The sequence below is a fragment of the Octopus bimaculoides genome, chromosome 26, assembly GCF_001194135.2.
Source record: "Octopus bimaculoides isolate UCB-OBI-ISO-001 chromosome 26, ASM119413v2, whole genome shotgun sequence".
In the NCBI taxonomy this organism is placed as follows: domain Eukaryota; kingdom Metazoa; phylum Mollusca; class Cephalopoda; order Octopoda; family Octopodidae; genus Octopus; species Octopus bimaculoides.
Genome location: NC_069006.1, coordinates 22,614,480 through 22,629,999, shown reverse-complemented (window position 1 = coordinate 22,629,999; position 15,520 = coordinate 22,614,480). Strand labels below are relative to the sequence as shown.

General features: G+C 35.8%; 2 protein-coding genes across 2 annotated transcripts in view; one reads left to right on the top strand and one right to left on the bottom strand.

Moving 5' to 3' along the window:
- LOC106876513 (condensin complex subunit 1) overlaps nt 1-14,238 on the bottom strand; it is a 24,973-nt gene extending 10,735 nt beyond the window's left edge. Inside the window, exons 1-20 of the mRNA XM_052976930.1 lie at nt 14,151-14,238; nt 13,043-13,115; nt 10,904-11,025; nt 9,787-9,862; nt 9,071-9,129; nt 8,554-8,717; nt 8,032-8,177; nt 6,854-6,975; nt 5,698-5,821; nt 5,248-5,395; nt 4,869-4,991; nt 4,434-4,508; nt 4,080-4,214; nt 3,652-3,736; nt 3,249-3,381; nt 2,795-2,917; nt 2,500-2,573; nt 2,164-2,273; nt 1,102-1,358; nt 513-597 (exon numbers count right to left, since the gene is read on the bottom strand). Of these exons, the coding sequence (XP_052832890.1) occupies nt 513-597; nt 1,102-1,358; nt 2,164-2,273; nt 2,500-2,573; nt 2,795-2,917; nt 3,249-3,381; nt 3,652-3,736; nt 4,080-4,214; nt 4,434-4,508; nt 4,869-4,991; nt 5,248-5,395; nt 5,698-5,821; nt 6,854-6,975; nt 8,032-8,177; nt 8,554-8,717; nt 9,071-9,129; nt 9,787-9,862; nt 10,904-11,021 (2,157 nt within the window). The 5' untranslated portion in view covers nt 11,022-11,025; nt 13,043-13,115; nt 14,151-14,238. The remainder of the gene's footprint in view (nt 1-512; nt 598-1,101; nt 1,359-2,163; nt 2,274-2,499; nt 2,574-2,794; nt 2,918-3,248; nt 3,382-3,651; nt 3,737-4,079; nt 4,215-4,433; nt 4,509-4,868; nt 4,992-5,247; nt 5,396-5,697; nt 5,822-6,853; nt 6,976-8,031; nt 8,178-8,553; nt 8,718-9,070; nt 9,130-9,786; nt 9,863-10,903; nt 11,026-13,042; nt 13,116-14,150) is intronic.
- Nucleotides 14,239-14,437: 199 nt separating this feature from the next.
- Nucleotides 14,438-15,520, top strand: part of LOC106876517 (serine-rich adhesin for platelets) — a 15,247-nt gene continuing 14,164 nt past the window's right edge. The window contains exon 1 of the mRNA XM_014925094.2: nt 14,438-15,289. Coding sequence (XP_014780580.1) covers nt 14,553-15,289 — 737 coding nt within the window. The 5' untranslated portion in view covers nt 14,438-14,552. The remainder of the gene's footprint in view (nt 15,290-15,520) is intronic.

Here is a 15,520-nt window from a genome sequence, read left to right as displayed (position 1 = left end):
GGGAGTCGATTACAACGACCGCAGCACGGGTGCATTTATGCAGCACCAGCATGGGTGCTTTTCAGTGGTGCCAGCACCCGAAGGGACAAGCCTGTATGCATTTATAAATATTGCTTTAACCCTTTAGCATTTAAACTGGCCATATTTGGTCAAAATATTCTACCTGTTTTATCTACAAACTGGTCAGATCTGGACTTTCACACCTACCCCAGTGTCGTTTTACAAATAAACAATCACATCATCAAAATCTGAAGGCTAATGAAATAATGCATAATTAATTTAAAATGATGCAAATATTTCAGCATTAAATGGCCATACCAGTGTAGTCTTCTTTCTTGTACACTACATCTGATGCTACGTCTACCCAATTTTTCTCTCAAATCACTTACACACTTTTGAATATGCATACGTATTCTAAACCACATAAATTTTATGGAAAAATGAGCAAAAAAAATTATGATGGGATGGGGTGGGGTGGAGAAGACAAGGGGGGGGGGTAGACAAACACTAACCACAGCATCCAGTGAAATGAACTCTTCCACAGAAACATTTTTCATCAGGGCTGTTAGATTACCAACCACTTTGAGAGCTTTGCTCCTGAAATTAGACAGAGAAAAAATATATTTAGGGAGGCAAATTCAAAAATTAAATGAAGAGAAAACAAAAAGAAAAACAAGGAATGAAATCAGTAATTTCTTTGTTGATCAAAAGGAATTTGTAGAGATAATTTTAAAAATTGACTGAATCGCACTGCTAACACAGGTAGGACACAGTATTGACCTGTAAGCCTTTAATGTACTTGATAGTATATTTTGGTTGCAAAACCAAATATGGTGTCCTTACAAGCAATTAGTGTGTTGGTGCATACTTTGTCTTGATATGTGCTGATTGTAAATAAGCATGACAGTCATACAATGTTGTTCCTTTTCTGTCATCCATGGGGAGATATATTACCTGGCTTAGAAATAAGTGAGGGTTGGCAAAAGGAAGAGCTGCAGAAAAAAAAACCCCAATCTGTCTTAACAAATTCTATCTGACTCATGCAAGCATGGAAAAGCGGATGTTAAATAATGATAGAAGAGGAATCCCACACATACTCACCTTTCATTTTCTGCATCAAGATTCAAATAGATTCTTCTATAAGCATTCACAGCTGCTTCTTTGATGGTGCTGTCTTTTGAAGAATTAAGCAACAACAAAATCTTCCGGATACCAACTAAGCCATGGGGCATTCCAAAGGCAAAGCTTGTTACAAAGAATTCAATTGTTTCAAGGATGTCAGAGTTCACCTTGGAATGTAACATCTGACACAGAATTGGAATGGCTTCTTTCACCTGACCACTAAATGTCAAAGAATCCTGAAATGGAATCATTCAAAGAGTTGAGTCAGAACTGGAATATTTTAACATCAATGTTTATCCACACAAGAGCTATTTATTGACTTATTATTAAATATCATAATATAAATTATTTGCAGGTCTTTCAGTTACGAAACAATTTGTTGTGATATTAGGATTTTTCTTATTGTTAAATAAAAGTTCATCAAAATATTTCTGTCATTTATGACTTTGTATATATATCTTTGTATATATTTTACACTCTCGGAGTGGTTGGCATTAGGAAGGGCATCCAGCTGTAGAAACTCTGCCAGATCAGATTGGAGCCTGGTGCAGCCTTCTGGCTTGCCAGTCCTCAGTCAAATCGTCCAACCCATGCTAGCATGGAAAGCGGACGTTACACGATGATGATGATGATGATGATGTATATATCTTTAACTGTAAGTACCCTCCCCACGTCCAAAGGCCAGCTGGTCAAGATTATTGTTCCCTCTGTTGTGCTGCATGCATACAACTAACCAGGCTTGTTGAGAGAGAGAGAGAAACAGCGAGACAGAGAATGCATGCGATATGGCCTTGGTATGACACAATAATTATAAATGATCATTACAGTCATACAAGGGATGTCCTTCATTTCCAATATCGCTTGAAAACATGTCCAACCATACAAAAATATACCCTTACATGGAAACAGATGGTGACAGGAAGTCACCTAGCAGTAGAAAATCTGCCTCAATAAATTCTATCTAATCCATGCAAGTGGACATTATTATGATGATGATGATGGTGATAAAGAAAGTAGCTGAAAATTACTTGTAAAGTTTACCTTTAAATACAGGACTAAAATTTGTTGCTTCGACAGATCGTTAACTTCCACTTCACTGGTTTGAATGGGATTGACAGCTGCTTGAGACACAGCCAACACTTGGTGTTTTCCTTGTAAAAAAAATTGTCAAGAAATAACACATATTAAAAGTAAAATTTAGTAAATCCCTAATTTTTTTAAGAAATGCTGAACTTAGAAAACAACCTTGCCCAAACGTGTACCTTGGAAGGGAACTTTCTAGGTGCAATCCTATGGTCCTTCATGACCAAAGGGGGGTCTTTAAGTCAACAATAGAATTAATCCTATATAAATATAAATTCTTTACAGATTTCTCACCTAAATAGACATCTTTCAATCCTTTGACAACGACTTCCACAGGAACATTACTTTCATCTTCAGTTTCTTCTGAACTGCAAAATATTAAATGAAAAAATTTAAATAAATAAATAAAAATCCCTTAGTTGAAATATAAAAAACTTTCATGCATTTCAGAATAAAGAACTCAGTCTCAGTAACTGGCTATTTTTGCCTTACTGGCACTACGCAGGCCATAGAAGGACTTGAGGCAACACAAAAGTTAGAGGGACTTCACATATTATGCACAAATATAAATGAAATAAAAAATACGTACTCATCGGATTGATGCAAATCCAACACAAACACGTCAGGCCAGATGGTATTGGCAGCCAGCAAGTACAAACGACTCTTGTTATAATCTTTCTCATCAATAGTTGAAACGATTGTATTCATAATGCTGTAAGAAATGGACATATAAAGTTATAGCAGATATACAGTTGCAAAAGAAATCATATAAAAAATTGTGTTTAGAATTACATTACATAAAGATCTTCCATTATAATCTGTGAATGCAATATGGTAGAAGAAAATTGTTCAGAAGCCCATCATTTGTGTGTGTAAGTAATTACAACATCATGATTGTTTTAACGTCCATATTTCTATGATTGCATGGGTTAGACGAAATTTATTGAGGCAGATTTACTGCAACTGAAGCACACGAGAACTGAGCATACTTGGTTCTCGCACAATAAGGGTTAATTAAATTCCTACCACTTCTATAGGCTTACCTGTCAGAAGTGTCATCGTCACCAATTATATCTTCATAGTCATCAGGAGACACAGAAGGAAGTTCCTCAAAGACTTCCTTCATGGCATTTTCATGACTTGACCATTTCTCCTTCATAAGTACCAGATCAGGATCTGAAGATAATAATAGAAGTAGAGGGTAAGAAAAAAGTTCAAAGATTTTTAGTTATTTACAATGAAGCTCAATGTAACCCTGTGGCTTGCTGAATCTTGTCAAACCATCCAACCCATGCCAGTACGGAAAATGATTGTTAAATAACGATAGTGATGATGAATCACTGAAAACTTGTAACCAACATGGCTTTTGGCTACAAAATTTAATTTTAGAAACATCTTTTTTCTTTTTTTATCGATTATAGTTATTATAGAAAAAGGTATACCAACCTTCAGATGAACTATTTTCTTCCAACATTTTATCAAGTTTCTCTTTTTCTTGTGTGTAATTTTCTTTCAGATCTTCATATTGAAGCTATAAATAAAATAAGCTTAAAATATAGTGACTGTAGGTGAGAATAATTTTACTGTTTCATCTCTACCAGAGTAGAAGGTGGTTTTTTTTTTTATCAAGTTAAAAAAAAAGAAGAAAAAGTTAGAGTGTTATTTATGTGAAAGAAATAAAAAGAAACAATTCATACTTTAGGTCTCACCGAGGCAATGACCAGTGACCGTGACCTTAACCAATGCAATATTTTCCATTTCTTAATTACATTCCTCCATCAGTTAACAAACAGTAAAACTTGAACAAAAAGCAGCTGAAATGGAAGAACACTATTTTAATGACATGATACAGTAGGGAGCTGACCAATACAAACCTTATGTGCAAATGGATTCATCTGGAGCAAAGCAGTCAAAAGCTGAATGGCATAGCGCCGGACATTAGCTGCTTTATCATTCAAACGACCCACGACAAGACCTGTGAGTTCTTCTTGATGAGATAATGGTAAACACTGAAAAAGAAATGTTTGTTTGGTTTTATATTTTCTTCCTAAATGGAAACATAAAATAAACTATTTCAAATAAAATAATTTCTGAGCCACGTACCTTCACATTATATAGATATATGAATAAAAATTACATATATATACACATAAATAGATTATATACATACATATACACAACCCTGTGAATGCAGATTCCAATTTGAGAAAACAAACACAATAACTAACCTGCTGCTGGACAATCTCAAGCCAAATCTGTAACACTTTACTTCTTACAAAAGCATGGACATCGTGGACATGGTCCTAGAAATAAACAAATGTTGATGCCAGATTTTGGTTTAGCTGGAAGTCTTTCAGTCATGGGTTGTTTAACCATTTTACAATTGCAGATCAGTGAATGCGCGAGTGTTATGTGTGTACACACATTTAGGTTTACATACATGCATACATGTTACACACCAGAATCACACTGCATATATTTGTCATACAGCCATACACAAAGTCACAGACACACACACACATATACTGAATCATCTGTACAAGATGCTGCACAGTGGGACCGAACCCAAGACCATGTGGTTACAAACTGAACTTTTTAACCACACAGCACCACACTGGACAATACCCAGTAAAAGGGCGGTAAACATGAAAGGGATACCTTACCTTAAGAATAATGAAGAATTGGTCTTTGGTCTTCTTCAAGGAAGCTTCCAAATTCTCTGGACTCAACACATTTACAATAATCTCTTTGATAACACAAAGAAAACAGTTTCTCATCGTGCTAGACTGAAAATTACAACAAAAACAAAAATAAATAAGGAATCATTCAATAATAAATATTTCTTACAAAACTACAAATTTACCAGGGTTGGTGTGAGAGGCCAGATCTAGCCAGTTTAAATGCGAAAGGATTAAGATACATTTTCAATAAAAGACATCTATTTATGTTTAACACTGTATATGCATTGTCACTTAGAAAAAACTTCTCAGAAATGGGTTGTGGGTTATTGAGTTAAACAATACAGAACTTGTTCATACTTACTTCCATCTCCAAGCAGGGCATCAATAAGCTAATATTTTGGAAGACCGCTTGTGGTATCTTGGCAGAAAGATCAACTAAAAAAGTAGCGTATGCTTTCGTACCGGATGAATCATTGCTGATCTCCTTAGAATCCAAACGACCAATCTCTCTAAGAACGTAAAAAGAATGTTTACATTTTAGAAGTTGAAATCAGTATCAAAAATCAATAACACACACACAAAACTCCCCAGTTATTAACCCTTTGCCTGTCTCATGTATTACATGTGACACATGGGATATATTTCCAGGAGGCCATGCATCATATGACATACATTCTCAATTTCTTCCAACCATGGTAACTTGTTTCATACATTCTGAATAACATATCATTATAAAGCCTCAAACAAGATGCAGATATTAGCAATAAAAAAACAAAACAGAATAAAAAGCAATAAACTCGAGCCTACCAACCTCATTATCAGAAACACTATCTTGGTTGCACCGTACTTAGTAACAATGATCTCGGTTACCTGTACAAGTGAGCTTATGGTATGTTCATGATGTTGTAGGAGTTGCAAAATCCTCAAACTGTTACCTAGAAGACAAACAGACAGAATATAATAAAAACATTGCTGTTATTATCAGAACACATAAAATGACAAGCTGGCAGAATTGTTAGCCTGCTGGATGAAACGCTTAGCAGTATTTCACCTGTCGCTACATTCTGAGTTCAAATTCTGCCGAGGTCAATTTTACCTTTCATCCTTTCGGGGTCGATAAAATAAGTACCAGTTGAACACTGGGGTTCGCTGTAATCGACTATCCTACTCCCGCAAAATTTCAGGCCGTGTGCCTATAGCAGAAAGGATTATTATCAGAACACCATGGTGGCGAGCTGGCAGAATCATTAGCACGCTGGACGAAATGCATAGTGGTATTTCACCCATCGCTACGATCTGAGTTTAAATACTGCTGAGGCTGACTTTGCCTTTCGTCCTTGATAAAGTACCAGTTGGGCACTGGGGTCGATGTGATTGACTTAATTCCTGCTCCGAAATTGCTGGCCTTGTGCCAAAATGTGAAATCATTATTATCAGAACACCAACATCAACAAAAACTACAGATAAATCAATCTTTTCACCATTTACTTATTTCGACTAACTTGAAGGGTTTAGTTGAACAAATCGACCCAGGGACTTTTTTTGTATATGCCCAACACTTATTCTATTGGACCCTTTTGCCGAACATAAACCAACTAAGGGAAGGAACCTCAGCCGTTTAATTCACCTGCTAAAACCAGCAGTCAAATTCCCCCTCAAATCATGTCCATCTTAAAAAAGCACACAAAATAACACACCGTGTATGAAAAAAACATAGGATGGCCAAGGCTGGAGGAACTTTGACCACGGGTCCACTTAATCAAGGCTGTCGTGGGCATGGATAATAATTGATAATAAAACTGGGCAGATACACACATATCTGGTCTCCTTGCAGACACATAATAGTACAGAAATGGGACAGGATAGAGAGAGAGAGAGAGACACACACACACACAGAATCTGTCCTATCCATTGCTGTCATTACAACCACTACAATACAAAGACAGAAAGAGACGAGGATCAATTACATAATGCTCGGTTATGTCGTTTCACCAGAACACCAAGTATGTTGCCAATAAACTCCTTTGTGTCCTTCTGTCGACTTATACTGGGATTCTGGAGAAGATTGTAGCAGCATGAAATAATCAAACTGCAAAAGAAAATAATAATAATTAAATGACAAACAGTGCAAGATTATAGGATTTACAATATTAGATGATAACAAAGAAACTAGAAAGAAAAAAAAAAAAAAAAAAAAAAAAAAAAAAAAAAAAAACTAAGAAATATCAGTACTTAGCCCAGTGGCTTTCAACTGGGGTCTATCTAAGATTATATTGTTAAAATTTATTGGCAATAAATTGGTTATACTTCTACAATTCACAAAAGATTTTAACAAATTTTTTATACAATTCCTAAAAATATTTAATTATAAAAATAATACGAATTTTTTTAACCCCTAAGTGTTCAGATTATTTTTGTCAACTGTAATGCTTATTTATTCACACTGATTTGAATTAATCATGCATTATCTCATCGCTTTGAGATTTTGATGATACACTTGGCATATTTTTAGAATAATTTTAGACCTTTCAATTGTGAGCTGAATACTCTAACCCAGTGTTTCTCAACCTTTTTACCCTTGCGTAACCCTTAAAATAAATTACATCTCAAGGAACCCCTGCACAAAAATTATACACCATAGCTTTCCCATATTTTCCTTCATGGTTCACGTGGTGTTGGAGTCTGGTGTAGCCATCTGGTTTGCCAGTCCCCAGTCAAATTGTCCAACCCATGCTAGCATGGAAACCGAACGTTAAATGATGATGATGATGTGTGTGTGTGTGTGTGTGGTTGTTATATTATTTTGACAACAAGCAGGTCAGACAGGATATCTATATTACAATATTACAATAACCAATAATATGTTGTGCATATTAGCATATCTCACTCTTTCTTGCAAAATCCCTAGGAGCCTTTCGCAAAACTCTAGGGTTCCGGGGAACCCCTGTTGAGAAACGCTGCTCTAACCACTAATCCACACATCTTTCCTGAAAATCAAGTAAGGGTCAACACCAAGAAGGCTATATGGTCAGAGTATATTACTTCAACAAGTCTCATCCAAGTCCAACCAGCATAGAAAAACCTAATGTAAAGACAATGTAGAATTTATATACACATGGACTGAAAGTAGTTGTATAAAGCTCACTTGATAAAGTCTTCTTCAGCAACAGGTGGCTCCCACAACTTATCGAGGTCCAACACAACCAACTCCAAAAGAACTTTCAGAAATGCTTCCTTTTCATAAGGCCAATCAATAGTCCGAAAGGTGTCTGCTGATTTCTTTTTACGACCCTAGAAAAATAAAAATATAAATATACCCTGTATATGATAGCATATAAAGTGTGTACCCCCGACAACAAGAAAAAAGAAAAAGAAAAACGTTAAACAATGAGGATGATTATGAAGACCCACAGCAAAAACTAGAAGGCAACATTGTCTTTCCTTTTACTTGTTTCAATCAATTTGACTATGGCCATGCTGGGGCACCACTTTGAAAGTTATGAAAAGTGGCCTTATGCTTAAGAAATCAAAAAGTTACATTGAATAATTTGTTTAAGATAGAAAAATAAAGAAAAAAAGAAGCTTGCAGTAATTTCGTTTTAAGAATTCTGTTCTTTTCTTAAGCACATAATCTAATTAAAAAAATAACATAAAAGTTTTACCCTACCTGGATCATGTTCACCTTGGATTCTTCACCTTCAAAGCTATCAGATAGCTGACACATTAAGTAACAGATCATCTTAAGAGCATTCAAGTGCTGCATTCTGCTGTTGTTGGGTATTGGAAATTTCTCAATCAAACATTGTAGACTTCTGACAAATGAAAACATACCTATGGTGGGGGGGAAAAAAAAAACCTTGTATGTAAGTAATATTTCCTAGATAATTGTTACTAACAGACTTATTCCACAATTCTTTTATGAGATCAGTATTAAATAATGGTACATCTATCCTCATTTCATCATGGGGGTTTGATGTTCCAAAAAGAAACAGTGATAAATGAATCATTTCCAAGCTCTTTATAAATGGAACAAATTGATACCAAACTTGTGTCAAAGATCCACTTAATTATTTGATAAGAAAAAAAAAGCAGTTAATAGACAATGAAGTAGGTGGTTGATACAATCAACCCACCATGATTATAGCCCAGGAAAAGAAAAAAAAAGAAAACTGAACATGTCTTACCTTTGAGAAGAACTTGCCAGACATTTTCACGCAGAGCCTGAGAAGATTCAGCATCAGAACTGGTAAAGAAATAGAATATCTCAGCATGATTTCATTTCATTGAATGGAAAAATATGTATAAGAAAAAAAAAAAAAAAAAAATTATTAAATAGGAAAAGGAAAATAATAATGGTAATAAAGATGATGGTTATGTAGAAAGATGTCAAATGGTTAAGTAGTCATAACAGAAATAATGTAATGTACTATACAAAGAATAAGTCCTGGGGTCGATTTGTTCGACTAAAACTCCTGTAGGTGATGCTCCAGCATGGTCAGTCAAAATGACTGAAAAGAATAAAAGAATATATATATATATATATGTAGAAAACACACACACAATATAATTATATAATCATGGTATTGACCAGACTATTGGATGTTGTTATACATCACTAGTCACAATGCGCTTTGCAGTGTTTGAACTTCTGAATGATGCCACCCTGCTAGCTAGGTGAGCAGGCCAACATTTCCCCTGATCGGAAGACTATTGCATCACAGGGCTACCCATTTACAGTTGAGTGAACAGGAACAATGTGAAATGAAGTGTTTTGCTCAAGAACACAACACACCGCCCACTTCTGGGAATCAAACCCATGATCTACCAATTGTGAGTGCAACACCCTAACCACTAGGCCATGTGCCTAATTATATAATAAGAACTAAAAAATACTACTCACCACAGGATACTGAAAGGAACATTAAATTGTTCTAAAATGGTCAGGTAACCCCCAGTTCGCATGGTCACTCTGAAGTCTATAAATAACAAAATAACATAATTAATCATTTCTGGATTTTAATCCAATTTGAAATTAATACAGCATATTTATTTTGTTTTAACAAACAAAACTCAGAAAGGAAAATGGATTGCAATAGAAAACTTTTCATAAAAGTTGTTTATGGCAATATATTACTGGTGCAATATCAGTGTACATGTGCGACAGAACACTAGTGTAATGAGGGAAAAGCTGGGCATAAGAGGAATTAGATGCACTGTGCTGGTTTGGTCATGAGATACATATAGATGTAGACAGTTGCATACGAAAGTGCCAATCATTTAAAGTGGAGGGATCCTGCGGAAGAGGGAGACCCAGGAAGACATGGGATGAAGTATTGAGGGCCAATTCCAAGGTACTGAGCCTTATGAAGGAGATGACTAGGGGGTCAAGATATTTAGCACACTGCTGTACTGAAGAAACCCAGTCTGCCACAGCAGAAATTGATACCAGTGATGGTGCCACATTAAAAGCACTAGTGTTGGTGCCACAATAAAAGCACTAGTGTTGGTGCCACATTAAAAGTACTGGTGCTGTACAAGGTGAAGATGTTTATAACTGAAAAACCATTCATCACATCTGCTCCATCATGGCCAGCATCAAACAGCTCACCACTCAGAGAGAGAGTTAAGTAATTCAAACAAAAATGCACCAAGAGAAATCATCTGAGCGGCCAGTGGTATGTAGACAAATATAGATACATCAAATACAATATAAATTTTTTATCTTTAAAATTAGCAATGCCTCCACAGTAATGGTCCTCAACTACAGTACCCAGGGATGGATGCAGCTCTCATACATTCTTCTGGTAGCTCTCAATGGTGTTCCTACTATAAATATAAATTTTTTTTTAACCCATAATCCTTTTTTTTTAAGGACCAGAAGGACAATCCATCATATTTCTGAAACACCTGTATTTTTCTGAGATGGACGAACTACCATTTCTAAAACTCCACTGCCATTCCTGCCAAACCACTGCTATTCTCTCTAAAACACTGAAAAGATAAACTCGACTGCTTACTTTCCAAGGCTCCAGGCAAATGCCTAAAGCCAATAAGTTCAACAACATATTGCTGAGGTGTACTGCGTCGTAAAAGATCATTCCTGGAGATGGGAAGATGGAATTCAAATGTTTCCATTTTTCTATTAAAAAAAAAAAAAAGAAAGAATTATCACATTATTATATATGACAATGTTTATATGATACAATTAAAAAGAAATTTATATAAAATAAAATTCTGAGATAATTAAATTTCTTTCTAAATATACCCAACTTCAACCATCTCCTCTCTTATAGTGAAAGTTCACAAAAAAGTTCCTACATAAAAAGTATGTTGAAAGATTTTAATTCACATAAAATAGTTTGTGTGTTTGGAAGGGCATAAAATAACAGGAACCAAACTGTGTTCTGATCAAAACACACCCTATAACTGGTTGTAACTTTTGTTTTCATAAATTGTACACACACACATACTTTTTTTTTCATAATTTGTATACCCATACACAAAATAAAAGAAATTATCATTATTTTCCTAGCACTGTATGAATGCCCGAAATTAGTTCTTTTTCGTATTTTTGATTTCGAAAAATATTTTTAATATATTCCGAACAATATTTGGCATAACTGCACAAGTGTGCCACTCCTCCAACATTGTTAACTCATAACTTCTACAAAAATGGATGCTTTTTAATGAAATCTTCTACAAATAGTCTTTAGATGATGTAGATTCCGATTATAAAGGAATTGGCACTGTCATGCTATTAGCTGTCAGAAGTGAAAGTGCTCACTGCTAGTGAAGTATCTGTCTGTCTGCCTGCATGCCTGTTGCTGGCCTGTCGATTCTTTGGCTACTGACAGCTAATACCATGACTGGCCGGAGCGAGCTATATGTCTGTCTCTCTCTCTCTCTATCTATCTATTACTCGAAAGTTATTGAAACAAATTTGACACCTATATCCATGCGTTTGAAAACACAGAGTATAAGGGTACTACTAAAGCAGAGTGGTCCCGAACGCGCAGTCGCGTGTCCGCGCTAGCTAGTCGTGAGTGGTCGATCCTATTATTTTTAAACTTCAAACTTCATTTGTTTTCTATTTTGATAAATTCTCTCTGTTGAAAATTCGGGACCACTCTGCTTTAGTAGTACCCTTATACTCTGTGTGTTTTCAAACGCATGGATATAGGTGTCAAATTTGTTCCAATAACTTTCGAGTGATAGATAGATAGACAGAGAGAGAGAGAGAGAGAGAGAGAGAGAGACATATAGCTCGCTCCGGCCAGTCATGGTATTAGCTGTCAGTAGCCAAAGAATCGACAGGCCAGCAACAGGCATGCAGGCAGACAGACAGATACTTCACTAGCAGTGAGCACTTTCACTTCTGGCAGCTAATAGCATGACAGTGCCAAGGAATTTGTTGTGAAAAAGGATTTCCATGAAGGGTGGGTGGGTGGATGGATGGATGGGAATTTCACATGAGTCGGCTCTGTCTCCTCATAACTTATATAAAGATAGGCATTTTTTAACGAAATTTTCCACAAATACCTTTCAGAGCGCGTAGATTACGATTTTTTCCGAAATTCCAAGTTTCATTTTAAGGATATATGTGGTCAGTCATGCGTGTGTACGAGCCCACCTATTTTTATCTTTTTCATATTAAATTCTGATATAATCTTAATCTGTACACACTGATAAATATTTGTAGAAAATTTTAATAAAAAATATCCATTTTCGGAAAATCATGAGGAAACAAATCCGACTCGTGAGAATTTTCCTAAACTCCTCTCCGCCCCAGAAAACATTTTTTCACAGCATACTCCAATATATTCGGAAGCTACACCATCTGAAGCATATTTGTAGAAAATTTCATTGAAAAAAGTGATGCTGCAAACAGGTAAAAAAAAAAAAGAAAAAAGAAGTCTGTCTCGGTCAGCACATTTCGTCATTGTTGACTGATTTTACATCAGTGGCCCTTACACGAGGTCCATATGACCCCTGGGAATCTCTGCAAGCAAAATGGTAACTTGAGTGTCCACGATGGTATTCAGGAAGAAGAATTGCGGCGGAGTTATGACGGAAGCAGGTGCTATGTACTTATTGAAAGAAACAGGTGCTTTCTCTTAACTCTGAACATATTTCAACACAGTAGAGTGTGCACTTACCTTTAGTACCACGGCGGACGGTTCTCTGGTACTTCCTTTTGAAGTTAATGTAGATGTTCGTTTGCAGGAGAATCTTATTGAATTGCAGAGGGATAAAACGTTTGAACCAAGATTTAAAAATAAGCAAAATGAACGGAAAACTAACGACACTGCTAATAATATATCAACTACTCTGGGAGAAGTATAGTTGTACGTCCCTGATTTTCCCGTTGAATCTAGTTTATGTCTTGTCTCTTAACTTAAATATCAAAAGCTCGTAACCGACTCGACATTCTACAAAGAGTTGATCACCGATTAATACTGACAATGTCGGAGCTGAATATTGCAAAGATTACATTGAATATAGTAGTTCTAAAGAAGTAACTTTTTTTTTTTAATAAACATGTCCTTGTATATTTGATCAGTTGTTAAAGTTTATGTGTAATAAATTGGTTATACTCCTACAAGACACAAGATGTTTTGGTAATCATGGAGAGTTATTGTTATTTAAAATGTTTTATGAGTTTTGGTGCCGCATATTCATTTCTAGGCCATCTAACAGAAAAGGGCGAAAATTTGTTGACAAAACTGAGATTCAAAACGAAAGTTGGCCCATTTCTAAAAGAGAAGAAAGTGCTGAATTATATAATATAACATCGAAATGCTGATCTTGTACTAAGGAAACGAATCTGATAAAATATAAGGAGGGAAAGACTTCTCGATGCTCCACACACAAAACAAATAAGTCTGGTAAATTTTTAGAAGTGCGAAAATTTACCATTTACCATTACCACAATTTTTTAAAAACAATTCCTAATATTTAACTATAAAAATACAGTAAGATCTTTTAAAACATCGAATGGTAACTAGGATCTGTTTTTTATTACCCATGCGGGCTAACATAGAGGGGTAACGGTTGGAATCAAAGGGTTTGTCTGAGAATGATTAGTTTAGTTTAAGGAAGGAAATGAAATATAAACACAACAAACGTTATTAAATGTTCAGATACTAAAATCAAATTACAGTTGTATATTGAAATTATGAGATATATATGGATATAAAGTATTAAGTAAAAGATGATTGGATTTCATTACGGTATATTTGTAAATAAAGTAAACAACCAACAAACCTCGAGCTTCGGTTAATTCAGGAATTTCAGTTCGAAAATGCTTGTTTAAATAAACCGCTTCAGAATTCAAACTGATGATCTCTTAACCAATGGGAACGGAGCTAGTTTGAACTCCGTATATTTATTGTCTGAGCAATAATTAGATTCATTAAAAAATAAATTAGTATAGCATAAATCTAATTTATAAATAAATTATTACATAAGTATTGTTGAAAATAATATTAACGATTTTTGAAATTAAATGTAAAGACTATTATCCAATGGCAACGGAGCGTTTGCGATTTTTCGGTTGCCCTAGTGCTTACTAGATCTTCCTGTCCTTTGCTTCTTCTTCTCGCAGCATGCAATGTCTCCTCGTTGACAGACGAAATGAAGAAGAAGAATGTAGAGTTTTTATAGAAAATGACTAAATTTCTAAATGTGGTAATCGCTATCCTATCAGCAGGTTTAATCATTCAATATCTGTTTGGATTTACAGCATTTCTAGTGTACTGCGCATGTCTAGTAAGTTGCTACTTGTTTCTGAAGCAAACTGGGCCTTCCCAACCGGAGGAGGAGAGTCTCTGGCTTTCTACTGTGGTCAACTTCTGCCAGAACTTTGGCCGAAATATACCCGACAAGTGTGGCAAAGTCGTCAAAGCAGACGGCTCGAAAGGAAACCTATATCCGAATTTGAACTGGAGCAATCGAAACGAAAAACTTTGGGACAACAAACACCGTCAAAATACGATTTCATCTGTCTTGGCTGCTATGTTTGGAGAAGGTAGGACAAGCTTCTCTTTGTTTTCACTGTTTAAGCGAAACAATAAGGATGGTGGGGCCTCGAAAACGCCTTCGTCTTCCGATGGGATCCGCTATATTAGTCGGAAGAGAAACCTCAACAAAAGAAGTACTGCAGTTGACGGTGATTTGCCTGGTTCATCTCCGATGGCGAGATGCACAGCCTACACACCGATGTCTCCCAGACATCACCAGCGACATAGAAACAGAAGCACTAATATGAACACACCTAACGAACAATTAAGGACTAACAGCGGTGGTGGGAAATTCCGTAGTCCTGGTACCAACAGTGGTAATAGGACTTATCTCTTGTCGCCGCTCCCTCGTTTCCATAGAACAGCACCAGAAATGCAAGAAAGGTGAGTTCTTCTTTGAAGCCTGTTAAGTTTGTAGATCTATGTGTTGTAATTAAAAACTATGGAAGTACTCAATGTAACCTCCTGTATTAGAAAAGTGTTTGGAATCTAATATGTATTCATGCGTAAAGCAAGCAGGGATTACATATCCCGACCACGGTTTCGTTCACTCGATCATTTTGGTCAATAGATACAGACATCTCTCTCTCTCTCTCTCTCTCTCTCTCTCTCTCT